The following is a 14,128-nucleotide window of genomic DNA, read 5'->3' on the forward strand; positions in this document are numbered from 1 at the left end:
TGTGTCCCCCCCCCCCCCCCACAACCATAAAACCTATAATTGGATGCATTTCTGATCATTGTGCTTCATGAATATCCAAAATACCTCAAAGGTTTTAATTGAATTCACTATTAATATCTAAAAATGGAGACAATAATGGTTACAGTCAATTATAAACAAAAGGATACCAAAAGGGGTAACTCACTTAAGATGTAACAATTCCTAATGTCCGGTGGGAATTTTTGTATTTTTTAGTCATTTTTTTGTTCTGTCATTATATACAGTCTAATGCTGTCAGGCAAAACCAAATAAAACTGACTTTTTTTTTAGTTTTTACTTCACAGTTACAACTGGTATTTTCTCTTTTTATGTTTTCATAATAATATAAAGAACAAAAATTAAATGTTATACTGCATTTTATGTCATAGGTTTTAGCAACTACTATATTTTAATCTTTGCCATCCCAAATTCTCTCTATGAATGTCATGGCATTGCCTCAATTCCTTATACTTTTTTTTTAAATTTGATCACTTGAGAATAATCACATGAGTCCTAATGCAATAAGATGCTCCTGAATGCCTACCCCCCCCCCCCCCCCAAATCTTCTATTCTTCTGGTTGATCTTACTTATATCAAATAGTAACAAACAAAATACATTTTTTCCTCAACAATATAACAATTATATTATGAGTTTCTCCTACTCAAGCTCTTCCAATTATTCTGTTTAATTTTTTTTTTATCTTTCTGAAGTCAATTACATGATCTAATATGACCCTGTTACTATGAATTTCCATTTCACAAGTTATTTAAGTACTACCCTTTTTGAATTGGTCTATAAAGTTTGCTGCTGTTAATGGATTAATTTGATCACTAATTTCCTCCAACCTCCACCCATGTCTACCCACCCCCCTTCTCCCACACCCCACATCTCCCAAACACACACATATCCACAACACAAGACCATGTCCTGTACATCGTGAAACAAATAAGAAACAGTATTTATGTTTCATGGGTTTTGAAATTCATGAAAAGTATAGGGCAGCGAGGGAGAATCTTGATTACCTGTAACGACTTGCCCAGCAATAATTAGTTGTGACCAAGAAGATATCTCGTTGTAACTGCTAATGACAGATTAAAGGACCTCTTTGCCACCCACCTACCCTTTCCCATATCACTCAAACTAACCTTACTATAGTACACTAATGTGTTTCCAACCATTACCACATCTTATCAATTTAACCTTTGTATATTTTATATCCCTTCACTTTTTTGGCTATTTTATTTATATATTTTTGGGCCAATAGCAACAATTTTAAAATGTTTACCAGTCCCTTCTTAAAAACCAGACACAAATCAGCATAACTCCCAAAGTAAGAAAGTCCTATAAAAATGAAGAAAAAAATTATAGCTTGGCACCTTCACTACCTAACAACTGATTAATGCACCAAAATCCAACCTGCAACAGATAATCACACACATACCCTCCTATCAAATTCACCTTTGTCGAAATGGCGAATACAAGAACAGTTTGAAGATATGGAGACCAACTCTGCTTTACAATTTCAGAAACAATATATACCTCTTGCCCACTTCCTTGGTTACTTCACAATTATTGCTCTAGGTAACAGATAAAAATTTCTTCTCAAAGCCATAAAAAATGTCACAAAAATAAACTGTTAGAACTAACATCCACTAATCTTGTCAAAACCAAGTCTTTACTAAAAGAAAAGTGAACTCCTGCATAATAATAATATAATATCTTTCCTACTTCTCTGTGATCTTCCTGTACAAGTCATTTGCTGTCAAATTGTTTTTTCTTTTCTTTTTTTCTAGCATTTTTTTTGGGTGGGGGCGGTGGGGTGTCTTTATGTTTTGTATTCATGTTTATCTTTTTTAGTTGTTTTTGCATTGATATCGACACTATAAACTTTCCATCATCTTGCTTCTTCTCCTGTCACAGTATGACAACATAAATAATATTTTTTTATGCTTTTTACTATGCTTTATATTCTCTTCCTAGGTGAGCAAAAAACCAACAAAATATGGTGTCTTTGTCACTGAATAGTTAAAAAAAAATTATTGAGAGAAAAAGATTTGATATAAACAATAATTGCATTGTTGACAAGGCTGACAGTGTGAAAGTAGACGTGTTTGATTACTATCCGCTTCACTTTGAGATTAGCAACACATTAATACTGAATAAACAGACTCTCTTTGAGTGAATTTCAGATTGGAGTCACGGTAGACACTTTTAATTGCTCATTTCAGTACATCCACTTACATCACAAATCATGAAACCGAACTAACAGCAATACTTTTTTTCTCTCTCCTTAATCAAAGCACAGCTGATTTTCTAGATTACTTCTAAAGTCTTGTCTGTTTACCAATTTCACAGTCTTCTTTGTTGGTTTTCTTGTCCCCCAATCAATCTTGTCGCTTTCATAAATTAAACCAAGATAATACAGGCACTTTTTGTCTCATCTTTTGACTCAGTTCTTTGCCCCTCTCTTAGAGTTATCCTTTTTATGCTTCTTCTTTAATCTTTTGTTAACAGAGTTACTATTTTGACTGCCATTGTTATTATTGTCTCTGCCACTGCTGCCACTCTGGGTTGAGTTGCCACCGCTATTGTGGCGGAATTTGCCATGCTGGTTGGTATAATTCTTGCTTCTATAAGTCTTTGATACCACTGGCTGTAAAGACGAAGAGGTCCCTCCTGGAGAATTTCAGGAGTTTCCCTTCGGCAGAGACGTTTGAATTTCAGACTTGTTATTGGATGAGACGGTGACCTCAATATGAGGCGTGACTACTTGCCGCTCCTTGGCGGTCTGCTTACTGAGCGAGTTCCCTGCGTTACCACGAACAGAGTTAGAAGTATGATTGCACCGTTTGCCGAATTTTGATTGTTTGTGATACGTCTGCCCATGGGAGACTGGTTTCTTAATTTCCTGTGTCCAGGCTTTGTCAGTACTAGTTTCAGGTTCAACACTAGGGACAGTCTCCCTTTTAGAGGGTCCTTGGACAGAGTCGATGGTGTCCTTGGAAGAACCAGAAGTTTGTGAAGACATTTCTGATTCCTAGAAAATTACAAAAGGGAAAACAAAATGATTTTTATCTGATTCAGATTTGATGGCACATTATATGACAGGCAAAAAGTGCCAAAAGTGCAAGACAGTACCCCCACCCCACCCTTCCCCCATCGCAAATAGGTATTTCAAAGAGAATCACTTAATTTTTTAACAAATAATCATTCATTATGGATGCAAGGACAGACAAAAAAGGCCACCAGAGTGTAAGAAGAAATATTATAATATCCTGTAAAATGTTTCCAAATGTTTTTGGACCTGTCTTTTTTTCTTTTCAGTATTTGAGAGGAGTGGATTAAATTGCAATATTGAGCAGACAACTTACAGAATCACTGGAACTAGACACAATTTCACCAGAGGAAGAAGAAGATAAAGACGTGATTTTGTTGTTGACGACATCGTTGGAGTTGGACATATTGGTGGCAGCAGTGGGGTTCATTGCACTTTTTTGTTGACCTCTTGGCAAGATCCTGTCTCTTGGCTATTTCTCTGAGAACTGTCAGCAAGGATGATGGTTGTAGCATTCACAGGGCGGATTGGCTGTGCTATCCTCAAGGCTGTGTCCGGTAAACAGAAGGCATCTGGTTGAGGTATATTACAATGTATGGAAAACTTGTGTGGATACATAGCCATTGCTTTCCGGGCCCAATTTTGCTGGACCCATAACCTATGGTCCATCACTTCGTCTGTTACCCTTATAATGCGACCGAGGATGCTGTGTGGAGCAAAACCAAAAGAAAAAGGAACAAATAAATCTAGGGGACAATCTGAGTGGAAATGACTGTAATGTTACTTAATGAAATATTTACACTGTACCTCTGAAAGCAACCTAGTGTGATCTAGGTTGAGGATCAACACTTTTTTGTTTAGATGTAAACATATCTCAATCGACGATCTTTTCTTACTGCATATGACAATCAGTATTGGTTTCCCTTTGTTGGTAGAAAACCTTTTGACAGTAAATTTTCAAAACAACGAGTATATGTAACTTTCAGTCAAAATTGTGTACCGCTATGCTGTGGTAAGGTTATAAAGAAAGTCTCTTCCAGCTTCATTTGGGCCTGACTGTTTGACAAAGGAAATATACCCTGATAGATAAAATATGCTAGAACTTGACAGATTGATCAAAAGTAATGTAGGGGGAGGAGGGGGGGGGGCTGAAATACATGGAAGCTTTAACCGATATTTTCTAAGAGAAGTTTTTTGGAGTAAAGGCAAAAGAAAAAAGGAGACTAAATTCTGGCAATTCACTGACCTATGACCATTACTTTCTTGGTCTATGTGAGGTACAACAGCTTGGGTGAGCACTTGGTAGGCACAATGGAATGCTTTCCTCACTTCCATGAACCCAAAAGAGTTCCTGCCAAGATCAACTCCTGTCAACAATAGAGAAATGTTAAAATGGAATAATAGCTTAATCTGGCAGATCTTCATTATATTCTCTGCCACATGTATTAAAGGTAAAAATATGTTTGTGTTTTATACTGTTCTTTTAATCACTGAAACATCTCCCCTCCCACTGCCCCCTCCACCCCATCCCTCCCATCACATGTGTGTATATACAGTATTTGATAACACAAAGTAAAATAAAGTATCATAAAGCAAAACTCAGAAGCCTTAAAGAAGAAAACTTTTCATTTTATAATGCAAAGGAATATTTATGACATATCCCAAATTGAATGAAAGGTTGACAATATTCTGAATATTTCTACTTTGATACCATAAAATTTGCACTTTTAGTGAAAAAAATGGGGGAGTGTAAATTGGACTTACCATTATTGAGTGGATCTTTTAAACAGAGTAGGCTACAGCGGTCGGTCATAAAAGAGGCATCCTCTTTGGGAAAGTAGCTACCGCCATTTTCGACAGTAATTCCTGTTTTGAAGTAGTTGAAGTTGACGCCATACAGCTCAAAGAATTCAATCAAAAGAACGCCATAATTGACTGGTTCTGGGGGAACATGTAACTGTAGAGAAAGAGGAGAAAACTTCTCAATTAAAAACAAGAGATTATTGGAGCAAGTCTGAGCTAAACAAAAAATCCCACCCAACTTAGACCAGAATGCCCAAATTAGAAAAGGCAGCTTTCTAATGTCTATAACTAGTGTTCGACCGATAATCGGTTAGACAATCGGCATCGGCATCAGACAATCGGTAAATAATCGGCATCGGCAAAATCCATTGCGCTACCGATTATTTGGAACCGATTATTACGTTCCACATAAAGGATTGTATATTTCCGCGCTTTTGATACACCACAACCACAACAGGAGAAAAAAATTGATATTTCGATTCAATGCTATTCATAACCGGGGAAGGTGCGCTAATCTACCGTGTAACGGTACCGCAAGTCCCTCACGCGAGTTTGTACAAATGCTGTTCGATGCACTATCCAATAATGGCAGTTCACATTATGCAGTACACCCGCGTGTCAACATACAGTATACCCGAGATAAGCTTAGGGGGACAACGTATTTTTTTTGCTTCGATTGTTACATCTAACAAGACCACTTGTCATCATGTTAAACGATTAATAAGAGAGATTAATTGTCTATACTAAGTAAAAACACCAAATCAATATACTTCTGAACCACTCTGGCCATTTCACCATAGGTGAAAACTGGAAAGTGAAGACAATAACATTAGGTTTTGTTCATTGTGAGATCTACGTACATTAGGCTAGTCTGGCTGAAGAATGGCTGAGCTTCAGGTAGCATACACTCATTAAAAGCCCCATTGACTTACACACTAAATCACAAAAGTAATGTGGTCTCTAAGTCTAGATAGAAGTTTTCACTAGCTAAACGCTACCCATCACCGGATAGCTGACAAGTTGGCCTTTCATGGCACCATCAATTTTCCGTACCATGACCATGTAGATTTTTTGCTATCCGAGCCGGAAGTTTTCGTCACTTGTAAACAAACCTCTTCTCTCAGTGGTAAACAAATTTCCTACGCTGCTCCCGGGAGGCCTAAAGTGGTCTAAAATTGCCTCAATTGACCCAATTTTCTCACCACATGTACTTCCATTCATGCTCTTCAACATGCAAGCCACAAAAAACTAGATTATGATTGATAACAGGTCACAAAAGATGTTCTCCCGCTGCTTTTTGGCACTTTTCCTGAAGGAGAACAATCGAGCGGATTGATATAGACTCTTATAAGCGTATGCCACCTTAAGTGAGAGATGAAATTTTTTTTTATCACCAAAATGTTACTTTTCATAGTTGTCACCATATAAACCACAACAGAAATCTATGCAATTATCATTTTAGGTCCATAAAGATGTATTTTCAGAGATTTCAGTATGCACGGTGCAGTGTGTAAATACACATATGAGCAATACTGTGTAAGCAGTAACCAGGTCTGTGTCTGCAACAACACTTCCAGTCACCAATTTTGATAAGCTTGACCAATTTGGGTGCATCTATGATTCTTGCAGGTATTATTGGTATCCCTGATCACAGTCCACTTGGTCTGGCTTGCCCTACCTGCAGAAACATCATCCATAGAAGGGTTAGCGGTGAGGGCTTTTTCGTCTCTGGCTCTGAAAAGTGATGAAAACTACTTTTGTTTAGCTCAGCAGATTCTTCACAAACTGACCCACAGGACATACCCCAATGTATTCCTGAACTGTTTGGAACATGTTAAACTGATATTGCATGTCACTCCAGTGCAACTGTTAAGTTACTAAGAATAAAAGAAGAGAATTGAAGGTGTTCTTTGCCAAAACTGGATCATCGGGATTTGTAAACAACAGCCTCACTGTAACAGTATTACAGTAGTCAAAAGGAAAGCTTACTGGAATGCTATCTAAATACACAGTTCACCTCAATAGCATATCCAGTCCATTTAAAGGTTTGTGCAAAGGTTATTACAATGTATTAAAGATAGTTATAAGGGAAGAGAGGTGGATAGGGGGGCATATTTCATGATAAAACATTCAAATTTGTTGCTCGGCAGAGAACAACAATGTCAAATTACCTTATTCTTCATTGGTGGCAAGCACTGGTTCCTATAGTTACTACAGTAGATCTCCCATGGAAGCATCAGGATATCTCTTTCTGCTGTCAGAGTTGTTTGGGATTTGTTGTTACCTCATCTAACCAGTTGAGTCCATTGATACCACACCCATTCAAAGTATATCGCTGTGCATGCTGAGGACTTAGCACATCAACTTTCTCTGAAATTGACAAAACAACAGAAAACTAATGAGGAGTGAGTAGGCTCAAAAACCCCTTGATGCACATTGGCAGAAGCAGAAATTGCATACCTTTGTGGATTATTTGCTAAATAAGACTCAAAACATTCTCTGTGTAAGGTATTAGCCCTCATCAGCCACTCCACTTAGGATACAGACCTCATACAACATTGTGCTACAGCTGGTGTAGACTTGGTTTAGGATACTAACATAGCGCCATTATGAACCTGAGGCCTAGGCCTAAGCTAACAACATTAGGGGTATTTCATGCATTGAAACTGAGTTTTTGTCCTTAGTTAAACACCAGGTACTTCCAACTTTAGCAAAAATAACCCAAAGTATGATTACCATGTACTTTAGGTGCCCACAGATGTCAAATTTCACTGAACTTAGTCGTTCACGTCAAACACACTGCAGGCATTTTGGTCTGATTCTGAAGGATTTTGAATTTCGTGGATTTGGCACCTACTTAGCAGATTCAAGGCAGGAATCATACTACGGAAGCTTTGGTAGGTCAAGGCTTAATGACCCAATATTTATTGGGGAGGAAAACTGGTTACAAATGCTCAGAAGGCTATTCTAGCCTAATGTATGGAAACGCACATGCTCTTTGTGGTACTTTAAGGCTGTAATACTAATTTATGCGTAAAAATCACCCAAGCTTGAAATTTTCTGACGTTTGCTTGAAAACCATTTTTACACACCATAGCAACTACTTTGATCCAAAATTGAGACTTCTAGCACTTAAAATGAAAAATTTGGCATTTTTGCTTAAGGTAGCATACGCCCATTAAAAGCCCCATTGACTTACACACTAAATCACAAAAGTAATGTGGTCTCTAAGTCTAGATAGAAGTTTTCACTAGCTAAACGCTACCCATCACCGGATAGCTGACAAGTTGGCCTTTCATGGCACCATCAATTTTCCGTACCATGACCATGTAGATTTTTTGCTATCCGAGCCGGAAGTTTTCGTCACTTGTAAACAAACCTCTTCACTCCACACAACCTCCTCACACCACATGTACTTCCATTCATGCTCTTCAACATGCAAGCCACAAAAAACTAGATTATGATTGATAACAGGTCACAAAAGATGTTCTCCCGCTGCTTTTTGGCACTTTTCCTGAAGGAGAACAATCGAGCGGATTGATATAGACTCTAATAGGAGTATGCCACCTTCAGAACTGTTAAGTTTGAAAATGCGCCCAAGATTTTACAAATGACATAAAGTGATGAAATCAAGGCTCCAATACTGCTAAAAATCCCTAAACACGTTTGGCGACAGTCCTCAGTAGTTCTACTGCATTACAGTATTTTGTGATAAGGCAAACATTCTTACGCATATTTTTGCGAAAAACCCCAAGCAACTTTCTTCCAATGCAGCGTGTGTTATATGTGCTAACAGTAACCAAACTCCTTACCGCAACCGACTAAGTGCAAGTCTGATTTCCAGTGACACGCCGCAACAAAGTCAATGGGACTTTAGTGTGCGAATTCTCCCACATGTAGTTAAGTCAATGGAGAAGCGCCATTGACTTACTGTGTATGATCGTTTGAAACAATGTTCGTTCGATCGGAAATTTTACCGCGCAGATGGTAATCATTGAAAACTTGAAGCAAATGTTCAGAATTGTTTAATTTTTGATAATAAAATAAAATTGTTAGCAAACTGCTTATCCACTAAAGAGCCTGTGTAAGAATAGGTTATAAGTAATGTGGCGTTACATTTCGATCCTGCTAGGATCGAACGTCAGGCCAACTTACTCTTACTAGTCATAGGCCTGCACATTATTTTTCATTTCAATTTATATGATTCAATATCAGCTAACGAAATAACAAATATTTTATTTACCTGCGATAAACTTTTTACTTTAGTTACGTTGGAGTTGCAACATTGACAATGGTTCTAAATTCTAAAAGCAGTTGTAAAAGCTTTCCCTAACTTTTTTGTTTTTCATTTCGTAGCCAATGGCTACTATTTTCCCCCTTCTGTAGTCTGTACAATACTGTGTTGTGGCGGTATTGCAATATTGCGACTCCTCGTTATAATCGTACATCACCCTATGTATGTATAACAGTGTTCTTCACTTGCTCCACTAATCTTTACTGTGAAAAGTTAAGTTGTTCATTTACATCTTTGATTGTATTGGCCTAGAAGTTGGTAATCATGCATAACACTAAATCATACATTGGGCCAGTTCCACAAAAATTTTGAAATAATCGGTAATCGGCAATCGGCCGATTGTCACAGGAATTAATCAGTAATCTGTAAAACCGATTGTCATACAATCGGTCGAACACTATCTATAACCACAAACAGAGGTGGAATTCTCTCCTCATTAGAGATGCAGTAATGTGGTTGTGGTTGTCATAAACTAGAAGAGCTTCCTCAACTGTGGCAGGACAGAAGAAGGTAATCACATCACTCAAGAAAATGGCTTAAAGGAATTGTCTGGTGGAAGATTTTGATACATTGTCCTTGTAGTTATTATTTTTCTCTTTCTAACCATGTAAAAATTGTCCCCATTCGACATTTTCTTCTTGTAGAAATCTGGTTTTCAAATTCACCAGTTTCTCACCAAAAGTACCGTTTGTTCGAACGCTTCAATATGGTGTTTGACGTAGTGCTTGCAGATAGGCAAAACAGGCGACTTGAAGTTAGCACTCCCAATTCCGCAGCAAATTAACTCACGTGTAAGCACATTGAATTGCCTCATATATATAACGTACATACTCGCGAACGTATATACTACTATGCTCAGTTGGTGTACTTGTATAGCGTTACACATAGTACACTCACACTCAAACCACAGTTCATTAACTGTTCTTCGAACTCGCTGAAATAAAATTCACGGATCAAATTAACAGTAAAAGGAAACTTATAAAGTATTCGTTAAACCGAAAGATGAAACTTGGCGGGATCGATGTCATCGCAGAACTGTCCGATTGTAAACGTTACAGTAGCCTATACACGCGAACATTCTTCGCGCTGGAGCTGGATACCGCGATGTATAAACAACGAAGAGCCTGCTGTTAAAACTTATCTTGTGTTACACAAAGACCACGAAACCACCGATCTACTAAATATATTACGGCTTAAGGAGTTTTTTAAATCATATCTAATTTATAAGAAATTTCACCGGAAATTATTGAAGAAATTGATCGAATCGTTGTCAGAGCAGAATATAGCGCTGAAAAGCTTAGGCTTCGCAGAACTGTCCGATTGTCAACGTTTGAGTACAGCCTACATGCGAACATTTTTCGCGTTGGAGCTGGATAGCGCGATGCATAGCCTGAACAACTCAGAGTCTGCTGTTAAAATTTACCTTGTGTTACACAAAGACCACGGAACCACCGCTCAAGTACATGGTGGCTTAAGGAGTTTTTGAAAACATATCTAATTTTTAAGAAATTTCACCGGAAATTAAGGAAGAAATTTATCTGTATACACACGCTGTTTTTGTTGTGATTACCGTATAGGTACTGTGCGGAGGGTGGGTTATGACGCAATCTGCTATGGCAGAGCTGACGTCACGTATTGTACTGTTCAAATCATATTTGAAGTGTCTATCCATAACGATTAAAAAATCGTTTCTCTGTCAAACGCAACATTAGCGTTCTCATACTTTGACAACATGTTTGGAAAATTATTTACTATTTTTTAAGGCAACTTCTTTGGGCCACCAGACAATCCTTTTAAGTGATGGTGTTACGGTTGTGACTATCTCATACTCACTATAATCTGCTAGAAATGTTACCTGTAGGAAGCTGACAATCATCAGGATGAGGCCATAGGAACTGATGCCACCAGTCCAGACTTCGTTTAAAGGAATTGTCTGGTGGAAGATTTTGATACATTGTCCTTGTAGTTATTATTTTTCTCTTTCTAACCATGTAAAAATTATCCCCATTCGACGTTTTCTTCTTGTAGAAATCTGGTTTTCAAATTCACCAGTTTCTCACCAAAAGTACCGTTTGTTCGAACGCTTCAATATGGTGTTTGACGTAGTGCTTGCAGATAGGCAAAACAGGCGACTTGAAGTTAGCACTCCCAATTCCGCAGCAAATTAACTCACGTGTAAGCACATTGAATTGCCTCATATATATAACGTACATACTCGCGAACGTATACTACGATGCTCAGTTGGTGTACTTGTATAGCGTTACACATAGTACACTCACACTCAAACCACAGTTCTTTAACTGTTCTTCGAAATCGCTGAAATAAAATTCACGGATCAAATTAACAGTAAAAGGAAACTTATAAAGTATTCGTTAAACCGAAAGATGAAACTTGGCGGGATCGATGTCATCGCAGAACTGTCCGATTGTAAACGTTAGAGTACAGCCTATACACGCGAACATTCTTCGCGCTGGAGCTGGATACCGCGATGTATAAACAACCAAGAGCCTGCTGTTAAAACTTATCTTGTGTTACACAAAGACCACGAAACACCGATCTACTACATATATTGCGGCTTAAGGAGTTTTTTAAATCATATCTAATTTATAAGAAATTTCACCGGAAATTATTGAAGAAATTGATCGAATCGTTGTCAGAGCAGAATATAGCGCTGAGAAGCTTAGGCTTCGCAGAACTGTCCGATTGTCAACGTTTGAGTACAGCCTACATGCGAACATTTTTCGCGTTGGAGCTGGATAGCGCGATGTATAGCCGGAACAACTCGGAGTCTGCTGTTAAAATTTACCTTGTGTTACACAAATACCACGGAACCACCGCTCAAGTACATGGCGGCTTAAGGAGTTTTTGAAAACATATCTAATTTTTAAGAAATTTCACCGGAAATTAAGGAAGAAATTTATCTGTATACAAACGCTGTTTTTGTTGTGATTACCGTATAGGTACTGTGCGGAGGGTGGGTTATGACGCAATCTGCTATGGCAGAGCTGACGTCACGTATTGTACTGTTCAAATCATATTTGAAATGTCTATCCATAACGATTAAAAAATCGTTTCTCTGTCAAACGCAACATTAGCGTTCTCATACTTTGACTACATGTTTGGAAAATTATTTACTATTTTTTAAGGTAACTTCTTTGGGCCACCAGACAATCCTTTTAAGTCTCTCTGCAGTAGAAACTGCTTCAAGACAAACACCAATTGTGGGAGGGTGGGAAACTGAGAGATAAAGTTCTGAGAAAGAACAAAAGGAGAATTTAAGATTTGATTAATATTTCCTTTGGACTTTCATCAAAAATATTCCCCTTTGTGATGTGAAACCTCTCCTAAAATTGTCATGTGCTCCAATGTACACACACAATGTTATTGCTAATAAGGTATCAAAACCAACCTTTGGCCCCTCATAACTTTGTTGGAGTTGGAGTTGGTTTCCTCTATAGAGCACAAAGAGCTTTATCAGTATCAAAATAATGACAACCTTTCTTGTTTTGCCCTGTATCTCCTTAAATGAGCATATTTCTCAAAATTTGACCTTTGACCTTACTGTCAGATGTAGTTTTACACGCTGATTCCAGAAACAACATGACAAGTCTGTACGACGATCCTAACTGTACTTATTAAAAAAACAAAACCAAGACCTCTGATAACTTTGCACACGAAGGTCACACAGGGGTCAACCAGGGACAATTTTGATCGGAAGGTATCTTTGAGATCTGACTATGGCCCCGAAAATTCAAATAACCAAAGAAACTGATATAGGTCACCGCAGGTCAACCTGAGGTCACAGGTCACCTAGATGCGGGTCAACAACTGGGTTACAATAGCATCACTCCTAACCTTGACGGACATTTCGTTCTCAAGTTATTGCAAAATACTAGTGTTTGACCCCTAATTGACCTTTGTTGACCTTGGATCAAATGATCTTTATGTTTGGAAATGATCCCTTACCCCATTCACAACTATTCCCAAAATATCAACCATGTTAGACCCTGTCAATGGGAGATACTGCTTTTTTTTATATTTGTTTTTTGGCCTCTTACTGACCTTTGGTGACCTTCACAGGCACCAAAAACAATAGGGATCTTACTCTCACTAAGAGTTATCCACCCACAAAGTTTGATCATGATACATCATTTCCTTATTGAGATATCATGTACACAAGCCAAGCGTCACACACACACACACACGTCAAGTTGAATGCACAGGTTCCTTGCTTCCCAAAAAGCATGAACCAAAAATTACTTACTTCTACTCTAAATTACACCAAAGTCACTTCATCCCCCATCAATTCCACAAATTTTTGGTCACTGGTCAATTTAACAAAACCTACTTTGTAATTCTCTTCTTTTTGGAACAATTTTTAAAATGTGGCACAGCAAACTACATTCAACTGTTTCATATAGCTCACCTCAATAAGCTCGGCACATTCTGTGGCGGTTTTTACATTAAAGCTGATATCAACCCGAATCTGATTGAAGGCATCTGTCAGTTTCACCATGGGCACCTTTATAGAAAAAAAAATATATTAAAATAATCCAAACTCAGATAATAATTTATGACTTCATCACTTCATCAGATCGGGAAATGTGTACCCCCTTTTTTTTTTACAAAGAAATGAGTTGGGCTATAGGTAGTGAGTTAACTATAAAAATCTGAAATCGCTCATGGCAGAAATGTTGGCATCACTCCATTGGCCTCCTACTGTACAAGTAGTGGCTGTTATAGAAGCATCCAGAGTTTGTGAGAAGCCATGATTCCATGGCTAATAGGTAACAAATGTGAAAAACTGGATAAACAAAATCCATGTCAAAAATATGCATGTTTGAAATTGGATTGAGAATGAGGAGGACGAGCTGTTAACAGGTTACCAGATCAGTCTACATACAGGAAGGGGGGGGGGGGGTGATGAGAGGGCTTTGGTTGTGAGGAGGGGGGTGAG

General features: G+C 38.0%; 2 protein-coding genes across 9 annotated transcripts in view; both read right to left on the reverse strand.

Annotated features, from left to right (window-relative positions):
- The window catches only part of LOC139965474 (uncharacterized), a 172,637-nt gene that overhangs the window by 92,328 nt on the left and 66,181 nt on the right, over window positions 1–14,128 (reverse strand). For 2 of the 6 annotated variants that reach the window (XM_071967871.1, XM_071967867.1), the window contains exon 7: window positions 13,598–13,693. The exons of the other annotated variants lie outside the window; for them this stretch is intronic. In XM_071967871.1, coding sequence (XP_071823972.1) covers window positions 13,598–13,693 — 96 coding nt within the window. The remainder of the gene's footprint in view (window positions 1–13,597; window positions 13,694–14,128) is intronic. 6 annotated transcript variants of the gene reach the window in all.
- Window positions 9–11,062, reverse strand: LOC139965490 (terminal nucleotidyltransferase 4B-like). Of its 3 annotated transcripts, XM_071967908.1 has the most exons (7): window positions 7,614–7,769; window positions 7,049–7,247; window positions 6,411–6,611; window positions 4,839–5,031; window positions 4,321–4,441; window positions 3,391–3,780; window positions 9–3,056 (listed from the first exon to the last, which is right to left on the reverse strand). In XM_071967908.1, exons 3-6 carry the CDS (start codon window positions 6,489–6,491, stop codon window positions 3,501–3,503), a joined length of 675 nt encoding a protein of 224 aa, XP_071824009.1. In that variant the 5' UTR covers window positions 6,492–6,611; window positions 7,049–7,247; window positions 7,614–7,769; the 3' UTR covers window positions 9–3,056; window positions 3,391–3,500. The 3 variants fall into 3 exon arrangements, with proteins under 3 accessions (XP_071824009.1, XP_071824011.1, XP_071824010.1); XM_071967910.1 differs by lacking the exon at window positions 7,614–7,769 and having other exon boundaries at window positions 6,556–6,611; window positions 7,049–7,245; XM_071967909.1 differs by lacking the exons at window positions 6,411–6,611; window positions 7,049–7,247; window positions 7,614–7,769 and adding an exon at window positions 11,027–11,062.

Source organism: Apostichopus japonicus, chromosome 3, assembly GCF_037975245.1.
Source record: "Apostichopus japonicus isolate 1M-3 chromosome 3, ASM3797524v1, whole genome shotgun sequence".
Classification (NCBI taxonomy): Eukaryota; Metazoa; Echinodermata; class Holothuroidea; order Aspidochirotida; family Stichopodidae; genus Apostichopus; species Apostichopus japonicus.